The sequence below is a fragment of the Macaca fascicularis genome, chromosome 19 (assembly GCF_037993035.2).
Source record: "Macaca fascicularis isolate 582-1 chromosome 19, T2T-MFA8v1.1".
NCBI classification, from domain to species: Eukaryota; Metazoa; Chordata; class Mammalia; order Primates; family Cercopithecidae; genus Macaca; species Macaca fascicularis.
Window position 1 is genome coordinate 53,637,348 of NC_088393.1, and position 18,352 is coordinate 53,655,699.

The 18,352-nt window shown below is 50.2% G+C and overlaps 1 protein-coding gene across 2 annotated transcripts in view; it reads right to left on the reverse strand.

Annotated features, from left to right (window-relative positions):
- OPA3 (outer mitochondrial membrane lipid metabolism regulator OPA3) overlaps nucleotides 1-13,807 on the reverse strand; it is a 60,382-nt gene extending 46,575 nt beyond the window's left edge. For both annotated transcript variants that reach the window (XM_065534617.2, XM_065534618.2), the window contains exon 1: nucleotides 13,628-13,807. In XM_065534617.2, coding sequence (XP_065390689.1) covers nucleotides 13,628-13,769 — 142 coding nt within the window. In that variant the 5' untranslated portion in view covers nucleotides 13,770-13,807. The remainder of the gene's footprint in view (nucleotides 1-13,627) is intronic.
- Between the last annotated feature and the right edge of the window lie 4,545 nt (nucleotides 13,808-18,352).

The window sequence follows — 18,352 nt, forward strand, 5'->3', positions numbered from 1 at the left end:
TTTTTGTATTTTTTAGTAGAGACGGGGTTTCACCGTGTTAGCCAGGATGGTCTCGATCTCCTGGCCTTGTGATCCGCCCGTCTCGGCCTCCCAAAGTGCTGGGATTACAGGCTTGAGCCACCGCGCCCGGCCTACTGGCTGGGTTTTCAATTAATTACAGATGAGCACAAACTGATACAGAGATACACCGGGGTCAATTACAGATGGCTTCCTGTGCTTTCTCAGGCAGGCGCCATCCCCAGGCTGACACGGGCGCCCTCTCCTGTCCACTTGACATATTGCTTGCGGCCAGGACAAGTAGATTCCCTGGGATGCACTCAGGTTGCAAATCAGTCAGCCCTCTCTACACAGGGGCTTCTGAAAAAGACTGCTGTTCAGAAATCGGCCAGAAGATTTAGCCATGAGAACGTGAGCAAATTCCAGCAAATGCCTCTGCATAATGAAGGGTGGGACTAAAAAAGATTAAATGCAGCCAATGACACACTTCTTCCATCTGAGACTGTATGCCTTAGTTAGGTCTTTGCCAGCTGTGACAGCCACAAAGAATGTCAAAGCCAGCCGGGAGCAGTGGCTTACGCCTGTAATCACAGCTTTTGGGAGGCTGAGGCGGGCAGGTCAGTGGAGGTGAGGAGTTCGAGACCAGCCTGGCCAATATGGTGAAACCCCATCTCTATGAAAAATAAAAATAAAAAAAAAAATTAAAAAATGAGCTGGGCGTAATGGCACACCCCTGTAATCCCAGCTGCTCAGGAGGGCTGAGGCAGGAGAATCGCTTGAACCTGGTGGAGGTTGCAGTGAGCCAAGACTGTGCCACTACATTCCAGCCTGGGGGACAAAGTGAGACTCCATCTCAAAAAAAAAAAAAAAAAGTCAAAGCCAGACTCTCACAGAGGGTTTCACCAAGAGTTTCCAAATTTACTTAATAATGTCTGTATAGGAGAATGTTTTCAGTGAGAGTAAAAATATTTGGGGCCGGGCGCGGTGGCTCAAGCCTGTAATCCCAGCACTTTGGGAGGCCGAGACGGGCGGATCACGAGGTCAGGAGATCGAGACCATCCTGGCTAACACGGTGAAACCCCGTCTCTACTAAAAAAAATACAAAAAACTAGCCGGGCGAGGTGGCGAGCGCCTGTAGTCCCAGCTACTCGGGAGGCTGAGGCAGGAGAATGGCGTAAACCCAGGAGGCGGAGCTTGCAGTGAGCCGAGATTACGCCACTGCACTCCAGCCTGGGTGACAGAGCGAGACTCCGTCTCAAAAAAAAAAAAAAAAAAAATATTTGGGGGGGCATGAATACATAAGTTTATTTTTTAAATGTTTACATGTTCATTTCATCCCTCTAATTTTTGTGTATGTTTTTAAATGCATATAACATAGCCATACTGTTACATGTTAGCACTATACATGACCGCTAAATACTTTTATTTATTTACTTATTTTATTTTATTTTATTTTATTTTTGAGAAAGAGTCTCGCTCTGTCACTCAGGCTGGAGTGCAATGGTGAGATCTTGGCTGACCGCAACCTCCACCTCCCGGGTTCAAGCAATTCTCTTGCCTCAGCCTCCCAAGTAGCTGGGATTACAGGCATGCACCACCATGCCTGGCTAATTTTTTTATTTTTAGTAGAGACGGGGTTTCTCCAGGTTGGTTAGGTTGGTCTCGAACTCCTGACCTCAGGTGATCCGCCCACCTTGGCCTCCCAAAGTGCTGGGATTACAGGCATGAGCCACTGTGCCTGGCATTTATTTTTTTTAGAGAGACAGGGTTTCACTGTGTCAACTAGGCTGGAGTACAGTGGTGTGACCAAGGTTCGTTGCAGCCACGACTTCATGCGCTCCAGTGATCCTCCCACCTCAGCCTCCCAAGTAGCTGGGGCCATAGGCACACACCATCACTCCCAGCTAATTTTTTTTTTTTTTTTTTTTTTTGAGACGGAGTCTCGCTCTGTCGCCCAGGCTGGAGTGCAGTGGCGCAATCTCGGCTCACTGCAAGCTCCGCCTCCCGGGTTCACGCCATTCTCCTGCCTCAGCCTCCCGAGTAGCTGGGACTACAGGCGCCCGCCCCTGCGCCCGGCTAATTTTTTCTATTTTTAGTAGAGACGGGGTTTCACCATGGTCTCGATCTCCTGACCTTGTGATCCGCCCACCTCAGCCTCCCAAAGTGCTGGGATTACAGGCGTGAGCCACCACGCCCGGCCCCAGCTAATTTTTTTTATTGTTGGTAGAGATGGGGTTTTGCCACGTTGCCCAGGCTGGTCTTGAACTCCCGGGTTTAGGTGATCCACCCGCCTTGGCCTCCCAAAGTGCTGGGATTACAGGCGTGAGCCACTGTGCCTGGCTGACTGCTAAATAATTTTACATATGTGTACACACATGCATACATATATGCTAGGAAAGGAACCTCAGAAATGTTTCCTTGATAGGAGAATATAATAACAAACATTTGGAGGTCACCAGCAGCAGCCTGCCTACCATAAAATATAACTGATATGATGCTCTGGTGATTATAAATAGACTCCAGCAAAGTGATTTTCAAACACTGGTGCGCGTGAGAATGCACTCCAGACTGCTAAAAATAAACATGTCCACCCCTTCCCCACGTCTACCAAATCAGGATCTGCAGGTAGCACTCCTGGGCATCTACCAGAAGCACCCCAGAAAGCTCACTAGTTTTCCTCCATATTGTACACCTTTCAGCTCCCCAATCCTCTCGGCACTTGTGTTTAATCTGGTGGTTAGTCAGCCCTTCTACTAAGAGCTGAACACCAACTGTTGTAGCTGTCCTTTCTAGAGGTTCTGTTTAATTCTTTTTCCAGCTTCCTGGCAATTTTAATTTTACTTGTGTTTTAAGATCCTTCTCTTTTATCCATTTAATAGATAAGCTTAGGTATTTTATATCTACATCTGATCATTTCACATGTTTGCAGGTTGTGACCTGCCATGTTTTTCTGCTGGCTCTCGCTCATGGTGGCTGCTTTTTTCATACGGTATATAATTTTTTTTTTTTTTACTGTGAGCTTGTATGCTGGAACTCTGTCTGAAGTTCTCCAAGGCCCAGGCAAAGAGAGCAGAGGCAGAAAGAGTTTATGTTTGTCCTTGCTAGGTGCTTAGACACAATTAGGTACCCCTAGGGGTTCATTCTCAGCGTGCAACTTCTAGGACCTTTCAAAGAGGCCCCAAGTCCACATGAGGGACAGTCAGTGGCTACAAATTCTCAGAGGAGAATGTATCAGTCTCTACCTAGGGCAAAGGCTTGTGTGCCTTAAGAAGGAGGTTTTTTTCTAGTTTACCAGGTACCTTGGCGGAGACCTGGCTATCTCCTGGCCAGTTCCCCCACAGCATAGTCCCTATCCCCCAGGCCAAGTGATATGGTGTGGCTGTGTCCCCCACCCAAATCTCATCTTATATTCACACAGAAAATTACATTCATACAAAAAATTATGTTCATACAAAAAATTAGCCGGGCATGGTGGTGCATGCCTGTAATCTCAGCTACTTGGGAGGCTGAGACAGGAGAATCACTAGAACCCAGGAGGCAGAGGTTGCGGTAAGCTGAGATCATGCCATTGCACTCCAGCCTGGGCAATAAGTGAAACGGTCTCAAAAAATAAATAAATAAAATAAATAAAAAGTAAATGAACATGTACAGAGTACTTGAGGGCCAGGTACAGTTCTATGTTTTATGGATATGAACATCCACATAACAACCCAATTACAAGCATAAAACTGAGGCCCAAAGAGGTTAAATAACTCTTCCTGGGGTCACATAGAAAGTGGCAGAGCAGGGATAGATAAGCGGGCAGCCTGGTTCAACGCCAGGCTGTAAAGAGTAAACAGTAAACACTGTTTACTGAATGGTGCTAAGGGAACATCAGACCTATGAGGTAAGTGCTATATGGTACAGAAAGGGTACAGAAAGGCAGAGTGACTCATGCAGGACACACACCACGTAAACAGCGGGGCAAGGATCTGAGTGCACCAAGTCTTTATCCAGAAGCAGAGGTTTTGGTACTTGGGCAGTAATGACAAGAAGGGATTCCGGCTGGGCGCGGTGACTCACGACTGCAATCCCAGCACTTTAGGAGGCCACAGCGGGCGGATCATTTGAGGTCAGGAGTTGGAGACCAGCCTGACCAACATGGTGAAACCACATCTCTACTAAAAATACAAAAATTAGCTGGGCGTGGTGGCGGGCACACGTAATCCCAGCTACATAGGAGGGCAAAAGCCTGGGCAACAAAGTTAGACTCCGTCTCAAAAAAAAAAAAAAAAAAAAAGAAAGGATTCCATGTATACCCCATCCTGTAGTAGCAACCAGATGGGCATGTCCCAGGCCTGGGCTCACCTATCCACTATCCTGTTGCATCCTCACGAGAATCCTGGGAGATAAGTTCTATTATTATCCCATTTGATAAATATGGAAATGGAGGCTCACAGAGGTCAAGCTGCCTGCTCAAAGTCACATGGCTAATAAGAGGCAGTGCCAAGATCCGAAGCCGAGAGTGCCTACTCTGTGGCAGACTGCCATCGGGGACCCCTTCGTATCATACCCTGTGCAGTCCTTTCCCACACTCACTGTAGTCTGTGCCTGGGGCTGCTTTGACCAATAGAGTGTGGTGGAAATGACGCTGGAAGGTTCTAGGCCTTGCCCTTAAATAAACTGCAGCTTCTGCTTCTTCCTGCATGAAAATTTGGCTGTTGGGGAGTCCTGAGCAGCCGTGTGAGATATTCAGCTACCCTGCAAGAGAGACCACGTGGAGAAGAGAGGCCTAGAGACTATGCTGAGAGGGAACCAACTGCCCAGTGCCAGTTCCAGATGACTCCAGCCCAGCCACCTCCGCCTGTACCTGGATAAGAGCCCGCCAAGCAGCAACCGGCAAAAGAACTGTCCGGTTGAGCCCAGGCAAGCCACAAAGGTAACAGAAACTAAGAGTGACTGGGTTTTTTGTTTGTCTTTTTAAGACAGGGTCTTGCTCTGTTGCCCAGGCTGGAGTGCTATGGCACGATCTTGGCTCACTGCAACCTCCACCTCTCTTGGGTTCAAGCGATTCTCCTACCTCAGCCTCCTGAGAAGCTGGGACCACAGGCATCCACTAAATTTTTATATTTTTAGTAGAGAAGGGGTTTTGCCATGTTGCCCAGGCTGATCTTGAACTCCTGGCCTGAAGTGATCCACCCACCTCAACCTCCCAAAGTGCTGAGATTACAGGCATGAGCCATTGCACCTGGCTAAGAGTTACTATGTTAAGCCACCAAGCTTTGGATCAGATGGCTATGAAGAAAAAGAAAACTGAAACCAAGTCCATGGGCTAAATTCATAATAACGGCCACAGAGCTGAGCACTTCTGAAAAAATGACCTCAGCAACCTGAACGAATGATTGTGGTGTATCCGTTTCCCACGGCCACTATAACAAACTACCACAAATGCAGTGGCTTAAAACAACCAAATTTATTATTATTTGAGACAGGGTCTTGCTCTATCACCCAGGCTGGAGTGCAGTGGTGCGGTCACAGCTCACTGCAGCCTCATTCTCCTGGGCTCAAGCAATCCTGCCCCAGCCTCCTGAGTGGCTAAAACTATAGGCATGCATCACCATGCCCCACTAATTTTTTTTTATTTTTAGTAGAGACAAGGTCTCGCTGTGTTGCCCAGGCTGGTCTTGAACCCCTGGGTTCAAGTGATCCTCCTGCCTCGGCCTTCTAAAATGCTGGGATAACAGGCGTGAGCCACCACACCTGTCCTAAATTTATTATTTTACAGTTCCAGAAGTCAGAAGTCTGAAATGAGGGCCAGGTGTGGTGGCTCACGCCTGTAATCCCTGCACCTTGGGAGGCCAAGGCGGGTGGATCACCTGAGTTCAAGACCAGCCTAGCCAACATGGTGAAACCCTATCTCTACTAAAAATACAAAAAATTAGCCAGGTGTGGTGGCGGGTGCCTATAATTCCAGCTACTCAGGGGACTGAGGCAGGAGAATCGCTTGAACCCAGGAGGCAGGGGTTGCAGTAAGTTGAGATCATGCCACTGCACTGCAGCCTGGGCAACACGAGTGAAACTCCATCTCAAAAAAAAAAAAAAAAGTCCAAAATGGCTTTCACTAGGCTAATCGCAAGGTGTCTGCAGGGCTGTGTTCCTTTCTGGAGTCTCCAGTGGAGAATCCATCTCCTTGGCTTGGCTTTTCCAGCTTCCAGAGGCTGCCCACATTCCTTGGCTCATGCCTTCCTTCCTCCATCTTCAAGGCCAGCAAGGCAACATCCCTCAAATCATTCCCTCTCTTGCCTCCCTCTTTCCCTTATAAAGACCCCTATGATCACGCTGACCTCACCTGCGTAATTCAGGATCATCTCCGCATCCCCAAATCCTTAATTTGATCACATCTGCAAAGTCACCTTTGCTGTGCATGGTAACATACTCAACAGGTTCTTGGGATTAGGATGTGGACATCTTTGGGGGACCCGTCACTCTACTGCCTAGTGTGTGTGATAAACCAGGAAAGGGACCAGTGCACTCCAAAGGAATAAACAGAGATGAGCTGGAATTTTCCCACTGCCCAGAGACATCTCACAGCCTCCCTGGGTGTACCAAAAGTGAACTTTGCAGGCGTGGCCTCAACCTGCCTAGCATCACCAACCTCCTCTACTTTCAGGTTAAAATAATTTAAACAAAGGAATTCTGTGTTTAAAAAGATCTCTGCCTCCCCAGCAGGGTGCACCATCGATGATTTATGCTTCTAGCGTGTACTATTCTTTCCTCAGGCAGCCACAGCTACTGCTGCAGCCTCTCCTGTGAGACAGCTGGGCCCAGCCCGCTGAGTCAAAAGTATCTCAGTCAAAGGTACAGATACTGGATTTATTGGTCAGCTCGGGACGCCTGACCTGAGAGAACGCAGGGCCACCAGTGCACCCTGGGAAATTCCAATTGCCATGGCTGGGGGCCAGAGCAAGGGGCAATTAGCAGTGTGAAGACATTAATGATGTAATTAAAATGTGTAAATTTAAGAAGCCAGTACATCGCAATATCCGGTAGCATCTCCAACTCGACCTGTCCCTAACTGAGCTCCAGGTCTTTCTGTCCAACCTGCTCCTTCTCCAGTCGGCCATCTCACACCCAATCCATGGGAGATCCTGCCGGCTGTACCTTGTAAACAAATCTACTTGTTATTCATCACGAAGAGGAAAAGGAAAGTTTCTCGACATGGTTACACCTTAACCAAGCGATTCAAATCACCATCACAAATGACGGAACAAACAGACCTCAGGAGCCCCCTGAAGGGATGGCCTTAGGAGGCACCTCGAGTCTGTGGTGCTCCCGCCAAACATGTTCAACATGAATCCAATCAGGGGAAGCAATCAGGAGACTCCAGGCAGCGGGACACACTATCAGTCAGAGGACTGGCTCCGATGCCAATGTCATAAAAAACAAGCGCAGGGATACTATTCTACGGCAGGGTCAGCAAACTCTTCCTGTAAAGGGGCAGAGAGTAAATATTTTAGATTCTGAGGCCGGGCGAGGTGGCTCACGCCTGTAATCCTGAAACCTCTCTTTGCAAAATTATGACTGACACAGTGAAAGAGATCTAACTTAACTGACTTCATCTTGCTTCCAACCTCTAAGCTGTCCTTGTACATTCCTGAGCAAAGGCTGAACTAACTTTGGGAGAAACTTATAGTTTATAGTTTAAACAAACATAGTGCCTGGCGCAGTGGCTCACCCCTGTAATCCCAGCACTTTGGGAGGCCGAGGCGGGTGGATCATGAGGTCAGGGGTTCGAGACCAGCCTGACCAATATGGTGAAACCCCGTCTCTACTAAAAATACAAAAATTAGCCAGGCACAGCAGCAAGCGCCTGTAATCCCAGCTACTCGAAAGGCTGAGGCAGGAGAATCGCTTGAACCCGGGAGACAGACGTTGCAGTGAGCCGAGATGGCACCATTGCACTCCAGCCTGGGTGTCGGAGTGAGACTCTGTCTCAAAAATAAATAAATAAATAAATAATAAAATAAAATAGAACTCTGATCTTGTCCCTCTTCTGCACAGAACCCTCCAGTGAGTCCTGTTCCACTCAGAGTAAAGCCAAGGCATTTGCAGTGACCCACAGGCCCCATACAAACCGTCCCCCTTTCCCGTCATCAGTTTCCTCTGTACTGTGTGCCAGGCACGCTCATGCCTGTGTGCATGCGGGATCCTCTGGGCTGGAACGCCTCTTCCCCCAGATACCAACGCTGCTCGTTCCCTCCCTCCTTTGCATATTTTCAGTGAGTTCTCCCTGATAATCCTATCTACGCTTATAGCCTTCCTTTAAATATTCCTTGTTCTACAACCCTGATTTTTTCTCCTAGAGTAATTATTGCTATCTAATATATTTCATATTTTAACTTTTTTTTTTTTTTCCGAGATGGAATCTCACTCTGTCACCCAGGCTGGAGTGCAGTGGTGCAATCTCGGCTCACTGCAAACTCTGCCTCTTGGGTTCAAGCAATTCTCCTGCCTAAGCCTCCCGAGTAGCTGGATTACAGGCGCCTGCCACCATGCCTGGCTAAGTTTTGTAGTTTTAGTAGAGATGGGGTTTCGCCATGTTGCCTAGGCTGGTCTCAAACTCCTGACCTCAAGCGATCCGCCCGCCTCAGCCTCCCAAAGTGCTGGGATTACAGGCGTGAGCCACTGGGCCCAGCCAACTATTTATTTCATTTACTGTCTGGCTTCCTCCACAATAATGTAAGGTACCTGAGAGCAAGATGTTTTGCTTTTTCCTGCCTGTTGTATCTATAACATCTACATGACAGCCATGACCCTATGCCAGGCACTGACTTAACATTTTATATCCATTTACTTAATCCTCACAACAACACAATAAATATTATTTACAGCATAATGCACATATAGCATATACACAAAATGAGAATAATAATAGCATCTACCTCATCATAATTGGTGAGGACCCAATGGCAGAGGCTGAGAGGTGCTCAAGACAAGCCTTGGCACCAAATACGAGCCCAGTGAATGTGACTATTACATAACACCCACTGTACAGAAGTGGAAATTGAAGCTAAGAGGGGCTAAAGGACATACCCAAAGTCACCAGTCTGGGTAGGGATTCAAACCTATGTCAGTCTGACTCCAGAAGCCATTTTCTTTCTTTTTTTTTTGAGATGGAGTCTCGCTCTGTCACCCAGTCTGGAGTGCAGTGGTGCGATCTCGGCTCACTGCAACCTCCGCCTCCTGTGTTCAAGTGATTCTTCTGCCTCAGCCTCCTGAGTAGCTGGGATTACAGGTGCATGCCACCATGCCTGGCTAATTTTTGTATTTTTAGTAGAGAAGGGGTTTCACCATGTTGGTCAGGCGGGTCTCTAACTCCTGACATTGTGATCCGCCCGCCTTGGCCTCCCAAAGTGCTGGGATTACAGGCGTGCCCGGACTTTTTTTTTTTTTTGAGACAGAGTTTCACTCTTGTTGCCCAGGCTAGAGTGCAGTGGCACGATCTCTGCTCACTGCAATGCCTGCCTCCCGGGTGCAAGCGATTCTCCTGCCTCAGGGTCCCAAGTGGGATTACAGATATGCGCCACCATGCCTGGCTAATTTTGTATTTTTAGCAGAGACGGGGTTTCTCCACGTTGGTCAGGCTGGTCTCTAACTCCCGACCTCAGGTGACCCGCCCACCTAGGCCTCCCAAAGTGCTGGGATTATAGGTGGGAGGCACCGCGCCTGGCCCAGAAATCTTTTTATTTATTTATTTATTTATTTATTTATTTATTTATTGAGACAGAGTCTCGCTCTGTTGCCCAGGCTGGAGTGCAGTGGCGTGATCTCAGCTCACTGCAACCTCTGCCTCCTGGGTTCAAGCAATTCTCCTGCATCAGCCTCCCAAGTATCTGGGACTACAGGTATGTGCCACCACGCTTGCCTAATTTTGTATTTTTAGTAGAGATGGGGTTTCACCATGTTGGCCAGGCTGGTCTTGAACTCCTGATCTCGTGATCCACCCACCTCCGCCTTCCAAAGTGCTGGGATTACAGGCGTGAGCCACTGCGTTCGGCTCCAGAAGCCATTTTTAAAACCACAATGCTAAGAATGTCACAGTGTTTGGAAGACAGGCAGAGACAGGAAACAAACTGGGTCTAGGAATTCAGTGTCCAAAGTCCTGCCTCTGGCACAAATCTCTGCGTATGACCTGAGCAATTAACTTCTGCCCTCAAGGCCTCCATTTTCCCTTCTATAAACCAGAGGAAGTCATTCCTCTTTCTGGACATGGGGACAAAACAGTTGTGGGGGTCAAATGAGATGGCTAACAGGAAAGCACTGTGGTAACCGTGAAATCTAATACTTTCCCATTCTAAGAGCTGCAGCCCCAACAATGACCCCATCAAACACCGAAGAACCAAGAATTCTGGGCCCTGGAAAGCAAACTTTAAGCATCCAAACTTACAGAGGGGAAAAAAGGTACACTCCCTTAACTATGTAGGCCTTGTATGTGGTCCTCTCTCTGCCCCATTGCTTTCCTTGCTCCTTGTCCTGGTGTTGTCCTCACCCTTCAGGTCCCAGTTCAGATGTCTCCCCTGCCAGGAAGCCCTCCCTGAACCCCATGCCACATCAGGTGCCCAGTGAGCTCCCCCATCTCAGCTCTGCCCACTGTCGGGGGATACATCCATCCCCTGCTGGACTAGGAATTCCTTGAGGGCACAGATTGGTGCTGGCTTGGTCCCTGCTGTTTCGCCAGCATTGCCAGCACAAGACCTGACACAGGGCAGAAGCTCACAAAATACTAGCTAAAGGAAGTAATGAATGGATGGAGGGATGAATGGTGTGTAACCGCCCAAGGGGTTCACCTTGCCCGCTGCCTAGACAGAGCTGATTCATCAAGGCAGGAGAACTGCAAGACAAAGTAATTCACGCCGAGTTGGCTGTGCGGGAGGGTTTTTTGTTTGTTTGAGACAGAGTCTCGCTCTGCTGCCCAGACTGGAGTGCAGTGGCACAATTTCGGCTCACTGCGACCTCTGCCTCCCAGGTTCAGCAATTCTCCTGCCTCAGCCTCCTGAGTAGATGAGACTACAGATGTGTGCCACCACACCCAGCTAATCTTTGTATTTTTAGTAGAGACGGGGTTTCACCACGTTGGTCAGGCTGGTCTCGAACTCCTGACCTCGAGATCCGCCCATCTTAGCCTCCCAAAGTGCTGGAATCACAGGTGTGAGCCACCGCACCCAGCCAGGAGTTTTACTATTACTCAAATCAGTCTCCCTGAGCATTCAGGGAGCATATATATATATTTTTTTCTTTAGATGGAGTTTCACTCTTTCGCCTGGGCTGGAGTGAAGCGACGTGATCTTGGCTAACTGCAATCTCCATCCCTGGGTTCAAGTGATTCTCATGCCCCAGCCTCCCGAGTAGCTGGGATTATAGGCGCCGCCACCATGCCCGCCTAACTTTTGTATTTTTAGTAGAGATGGGGTTTCACCATGTTGGCCAGGCTGGTCGCAAACTCCTGACCTCAGGTGATCCACCTGCGTCAGCCTCCCAAAGTGCTAGGATTACAGGCCTGAGCCCATGGGCCCAGCTGGAGCAGAGTTTCTAAGGATAACTTGGTGGGTGGGGGAAGCCAGTGAGCCAGGAATGCTGATTGGTCAGATATAAAATCACAGGGAGTCCCAGCAGTCTTCCTGCGCTCAGTCAGTGGCCCCCGTGCGTGGGGGCCACAAGATCAGATGGGCCAGTTTATTGATCTAGGTAAGGCCAGAGGATCCATCAAGTGCAGGGTCTGCAGAATATCTCAAGCACTGATCTTAGCAGCAGTTTAGGGAGGGTCAGAATCTTGTAGCCTCCAACTGCATGACTCCTAAACCATAATTTCTTATCTTGTGGCTAACGTTAGTCCTACAAAGGCAATCTAGTCCCCAGACAAGAAGGAGGTCTGCTTTGGGAAAGGGCTGTTACCATGTTTGTTTAAACTAGAAACTAAATCTCTCCCAGTTAGTTCAGCCTTCGCCCAGGAATGAACAAGGATAGCTTGGAGGTTAGAAACAAGATGGAGTCAGTTAAGTTAAATCTCTTTCACTGTGTCAGTCATAATTTTGCAAAGGCGGTTTCAGTGGTTCTCCGACCCAGCCAATTATGTTAAATTCCCTTATGTCCCACGTAGCACACAGCTCACCTTTTTAAAGTAGTTTATATTTTGGGTGTTTACTATGCCCTTTATTTCTATTTATTTATTATTTTTTGAGACAGTCTTGCTGTGTCGCCCAGGCTAGAATGGCACAATCTAGGCTCACTGCAGCCTCCACCTACAGGGTTCCAACGATTCTCCTGCCTCAGCCTCCCAAGTAGCTGGAACTACAGGCGTGCGCTACCACATCCAGCTAATTTTGGTATATTTTGTACATACGGGATTTCACTATGTTGGCCAGGCTGGTCTCGAACTCCTGGTCTCATGTGATCCGCCCGCCTCGGCCTCCCAAAGTGCCGGTATTACAGGTGTGAGCCACCGCGCCGGACCTTACTATGCCCTTTAGATCTGAGCTCGGGCGGCCCCCTCTAGGCAGCCCTGCTGGCCTCAGGTCCTTGGGTCAGGAGCTCCTTTGAGCTCCGGGGCTCCCACTTTCCCGACCACTCTGGGTTGACAGTGATGGATCAGGAGTGTATCTCCCAGTGCTGAGCAAAAAGGCCGCATAGTCTCTCTACCGAATGAAAGGACGGCGTATGAGCGCATTAATGAGTACACAGATGAACGTCCTCTCTGGTTCAAAGTCCTTTTCCAGATTCCCAGGCCATGCCTCCAGACTTCACCCCCGAACCATGCCCCTAATCCAGACTTACTGCCTACAGTAAAACTGAGGCACGTCGACGTCCTAAACGGAGGATATACAAGCACCTCCCAGATCAGGGGAAACTGAGGCACAGGGTGGCGCTTTTGTTTTTTTGTTTTTGTTTTTGTTTTTTCTTTTTTGAGACGGAGTCTCGCTCTGTCGCCCAGGCTGGAGTGCAGTGGCCGGATCTCAGCTCACTGCAAGCTACGCCTCCCGGGTTTACGCCATTCTCCGGCCTCAGCCTCCCGAGTAGCTGAGACTACAGGCGCCCGCCACCTCGCCCGGCTAGTTTTTTTTGTATTTCTTAGTAGAGACGGGGTTTCATCGTGTTAGCCAGGATGGTATCGATCTCCTGACCTCGTGATCCACCCGTCTCGGCCTCCCAAAGTGCTGGGATTACAGGCTTGAGCCACCGCGCCCGGCAGTGTGGAGCTTTTGAAACGAAGTTGCCCAAGGACGGCCGGGAAAAGGACCCCGTCCGGTTTCTCCTCAGCCCCTCCCCTAGTTCCTCTATCCTGGAAAGCTCCGTCTAAATTTCTCCCATCCCTCACACTATTGGTTTAACAGGGCATCAGTCTCCAAGTGCTCTTCCTCTATTGGCTGGCATTTCCTACTCACGCGGCGGCGCCCTGACCCGCCCCCTTACGCCACGCCCCGCCCTCACTATTGGGCCACCCGCACGCCCCTCTATCAGGAACCCTCCCTATTGGCCACTGGACTTTGCCGGTTCGGGCTGTGATTCGTCGTAAACAGAAGTCCATCCCCTGAGCAACCACCTGAGAGGGGTTGGAGAAAGGAAAAAGGTTGGAGGGAATTCGGGTCAGACTCACGTTGAGCCGGCGGGAGGCAGATATAGGTCTTGAAGAACTCGCTTCGGCGGGCGGCCTCCTTAATGCGGTTGGCAAGCGGCTTGCTGACCTGCCGGATGCCCAAGTATAGCAGCTTCGCCATAGGGAACGCGCCCACCACCATCTTGGCGGTCTCACAGGGCACGCGCAACCCTGCTGACTGGGCGGGGCGCCTCAACCTCTTCACTCCTCCCCCGCCCTCTCGTGGCCATGCGTGCGTCAGTACGTATGTACGTATGCTCGGGGGAAACTGCAGAGGCGCACCCTGACGTCACCCCGTCGACGCTGACGTACCGGCGTCCGTTCGCTGAATATGCAAATATACACGGAAGTGAGGCGGGTCGGGGGGCGGTGCCGTTAACGGATGCTGGAAGGCGCGTGGATTCCCACGCCCGCCTTGGCCGACGTCACTGTGCTCCTTCGTGATGTCATGTACCGAGTTGGCGTCCCCACCCAAAGGAGGCTCTTAATTAGTCCTAATTAGTCCTATGAGCCCCAAATACACCTTGCTCAGCAAGCTAGGGCTGTCATTGGGATTAAGAGGAAGCCACGTAGCCATACAGACCTTGGTTGTATGGCTCTGTCATGCCTCTGGGATCCATGACAGAGGATCCCAGCTCTGTCATTTCCTCGCTGTGTAACATTAGATGAGTGGCATAACCTCTCTGGACTTCAGTATTACCGTCTACCAAATGGGAATCCTAATAGCACTTGCCTCTTTGGGTTGTTGTGAGGCTTCTGCGCTAATCTTGAGTGTAAAACAGTAGACCATGGGAAGTGGTTAGAATGGTGCCAGTCATATAGTTAAGCACTCAGTAAATAGCCCTTCTTACTATACAGGTAATGATTGCATTATTATTGCTAACTCCAGGCTGAGGGTGCATTTCGCCCCCAGAAGCAGCGAATACAACCCTTTCCCAAGTAACTGACAAAGAAACTGAGGCCCAGAGTGGGGCAGGGGGTCGCAGAATATTCCTGCAGAGGTTGATATCCTAGCATCTTGGCTAATAAAACCATACCCGTTCTCAAGCAACCCAACTTCCTTCATTAGGAGGTAGGGTCCCCAGGGAGCTAGTTCAGAAATAAGTTTAAGGACATGTCCCAGACTGTCCTTTCTTACCCAGCAGGGAGTAAAATCATATAAACAATGTCAGGAAGGGGTTGAGAGAAATTCCTGGATGATGGAGTGCTGGTGGGTAATTGAGAGATTCTGGGAGGCAGAGGGACAGAAGAAAAACAGGAACAGAGGACCGGCCGCCATGGCTCAAGCCTGTAATCCCTGCATTTTGGGAGGCCGAGGAGGGTGGATCACCTGAGGTCAGGAGTTTGAGACCACCCTGGCCAACATGGTGAAATCCCATCTCTACTAAAAAAAAAAAAAAAAAAAATTAACCCGGCATGGTGGCAGGTAATCCCAGGTACTCCGGAGGCTGAGGCAGGAGAATTGCTTGAACCTGGGAGGCAGAGGTTGCAGTGAGCGGAGATCATGCCACCGCACTCCAGTCTTGTTGGTGACAGAGTGAGACTCCATCTCAAAAAAAAGAAAAAAGAGCAGGAACAGAGGAGTGGTGTGCAGGAGGAAACATACATTCAGGACACAGAATCAGGGGGCTCTGGACTTCCTTGGTATCCACTCTGACTCTCTCAGTTTCCTTTGTCAAGCTCCTGGCACTGAGGGACCTGCGTTTCCTCATCTGTAATGATGGTGCTGGTGTGTGTGAACCCTGATATTCTGAATTGCTAAGAATGCCAGGATTCCATAAAAACAACCTTTCCCGGGCTCCCTTCCAGACTGAAGGTATGCAGGAACTTAGGACTACTTAAGGTCCATCATTCACTTGGGACCAGCCCCCTTCCCATTTTACAGACTGGTCAAGTGAGGCCAGAGGATGAAAAGGATTTGCCCACAGTTCCAGAGGAAATCAGGGTGGAGCTAAAACAGGGATTTATTTATTTTATTTTATTTTTTGAGATGGAGTCTCGCTCTGCTGCCCAGGTTGGAGTGCAGTGGCATGATCTTGGCTCACTGCAAGCTCCGCCTCCCGGGTTCACGCCATTCGCCTGCCTCAGCCTCCCGAATAGCTGGGACTACAGGTGCCCACCACCAAGCCCGGCTAATTTTTTGTATTTTTAGTAGAGATGGAGTTTCACCATGTTAGCCAGAATGGTCTCGATCTCCTGACCTCGTGATTCACCCTCCTCGGCCTCCCAGAGTGCTGGGATTACAGGCATGAGCCACTGCGCCCGGCCTTTTTTGTTTTTGTTTTTGAGATGGAGTCTGGCTCTGTTGCCCAGGCTAGAGTGCGGTGTCGGGATCTCAGCTCACTAAACAAGCTCCGCCTCCCGGGTTCAAGTGATTCTCCTGCCTCATCCTCTGGAGTAGTTGGGATTATTGGTTCGCACCATCACGCCTGGCTAATTTTTGTGTTTTCAGTATAGATGGGATTTTAACATGTTGGCCAGGCTGGTTTTGAACTCCTGATCTTAATCGGTCCACCTGCCTCGGCCTCCCAAAGTGTTGGGATTACAGGCGTGAGCCACCACGCCTGGCCTAGTGCTTAATTAATTTTATTGAATGAATGCAAATGAGCATTTGGAGGGAAGGAGTAGTGTGCAGGTTTTCATCTGATTTTTTTTTTTTTTTTTAAGACGGAGTCTCGCTCTGTCACCCAGGCTGGAGTGCAGTGGCCAGATCTCAGCTCACTGCAAGCTCCGCCTCCCGGGTTCCCGCCATTCTCCTGCCTCAGCCTCCCGAGTAGCTGGGACCACAGGCGCCGCCACCTCGCCCGGCTAATTTTTTGTGTTTTTAGTAGAGACGGGGTTTCGCCGTGTTAGCCAGGATGGTCTCGATCTCCTGACCTCGTGATCCACCCGTCTCGGCCTCCCAAAGTGCTGGGATTACAGGCTTAAGCCACCGCGCCCGGCCTTTTTTTTTTTTTTTTTGAGACGGAGTCTCGCTCTGTCCCCCAAGCTGGAGTGCAGTGGCGCGATCTCGGCTCACTGCAAGCTCCGCCTTCCGGGTTCACGCCATTCTCCTGCCTCAGCCTCCCGAGTAGCTGGGACTACAGGCGCCCGTCACCGCACCCGGCTAATTTCTTCTATTTTTAGTAGAGACGGGGTTTCACCGTGGTCTCGATCTCCTGACCTTGTGATCCGCCCACCTCGGCCTCCCAAAGTGCTGGGATTACAGGCGTGAGCCACCGCGCCCAGCCTCATCTGATTCTTCAAGGAGACTGTTCAAAAAGTTTCTGGGGCAGGCCATGGTGGCTCGCATCTGTAATCCTAGCACTATGGGACGCCAACGCAAGAGGATTGCTTGAAGCCGGGAGTTTGCGACTAGCCTCCAGAGGCTCCAGAGACCTCCAGAGGCTCCAGAGGCTGAGACAGGAGAATCACTTGATCCCAGGAGGTGGAGGCTGCAGTGAGCTGAGATTGTGCCAATGCACTCCAGCCTGGGTGACAGAGCGAAACTGTCTCAAAACAAAACAAAAAAAAACAAAAAAAATTGGCCAGGCACGGTGGCTCACGCCTGTAATCCCAGCACTTTGGGAGGCCGAGGTAGGTGTATCACCTGAGGTCGGGAGTTTGAGACCAGTCTGGCCAACATGGAGAAACCCGGTCTCTACCAAAAATACAAAATTAGCAGAGTGTGGTGGTACATGTCTGTAATCCCAGCTACTGGAGAGTCTGAGGCAGGAGAATTGCTTGAACCCGGGAGGCGGAGGTTGCGGTGGGCCGAGATTGTGCCATTGCACTCCAGCCTGGGTGACAAGAGTGAAACTCAGTCTCAAAAATATGTGTATATATATTCTCGCCCCAACATCTCCATTCCAGTAGCTTTATGGCAGTGGGATAGGGTGGGAAGACTACTAGGCCTCCCAGATCCCAGGCCTCCCTCTCTTCTCTAGCCCTCCAGCACTCCAACACCAAAGCCTGGATTTCCCCCATCTCTGTGCTCCCTCCACCCCAGAAAAATCATTGAGTGCACTTTTTCCCCCTATTCCTCTCCTCCTTCTTCCTTTCTCTGAGAAGGGTTCCCGGGAACGTCTTCTGGGAACCTCTGTGGAGGGAGGGGAGGGCACGGGAGGGGGGAGGGTAGGAGGGTTGTGGGTGGATCTTCACACCTCAGGAGTCTGTTTACACACCCGTGAGGAGGAAAGGGAGAGGAGACCTTCTCTGAAGGGCGAGGCCTGTTCAGAGCTGGGTGCTTCTTCCTGCCCTCCAGCCTAGTTACGGAACAGTGGCCATTCCTGGTGACCCCTGAGACTAGGGGAGGGAGGGCAGCCTTGGCCACCCTGGGGCGTGGGAATACAAGCAGAGATGGGGAGGGGAGAGGGAGCCCAAGTTGGCTCCAGCGCTGACTCACCAGCCATGCGACCTTGGACTGGTCGCCTGGCCTCTCTGGTGACCGCCCTAGACCAGGGCCTGGGATCCTTCCTGGAAATTATTCCTGCTCAGAACCCCCAGTCCCCCTTTTCCCGGAATGGGAGAGGTACTCATGTTTCATCATCCCGCTGGCCCCTGTGCTGCTTCCATGAGAGGATTCCTTCACAATAAATCCAAGGCTGGGCATGGGGGCTGAAGCCTGTAATCCCAGCACTTTGAGAGGCTGAGGTGGGAGGATCACTTGAGGCCAGGATTTCAAGACCAGCCTGGCCAACATGGCAAAACCCCGTCTCTACTAAAAATACAAAAATTAGCCGGGCA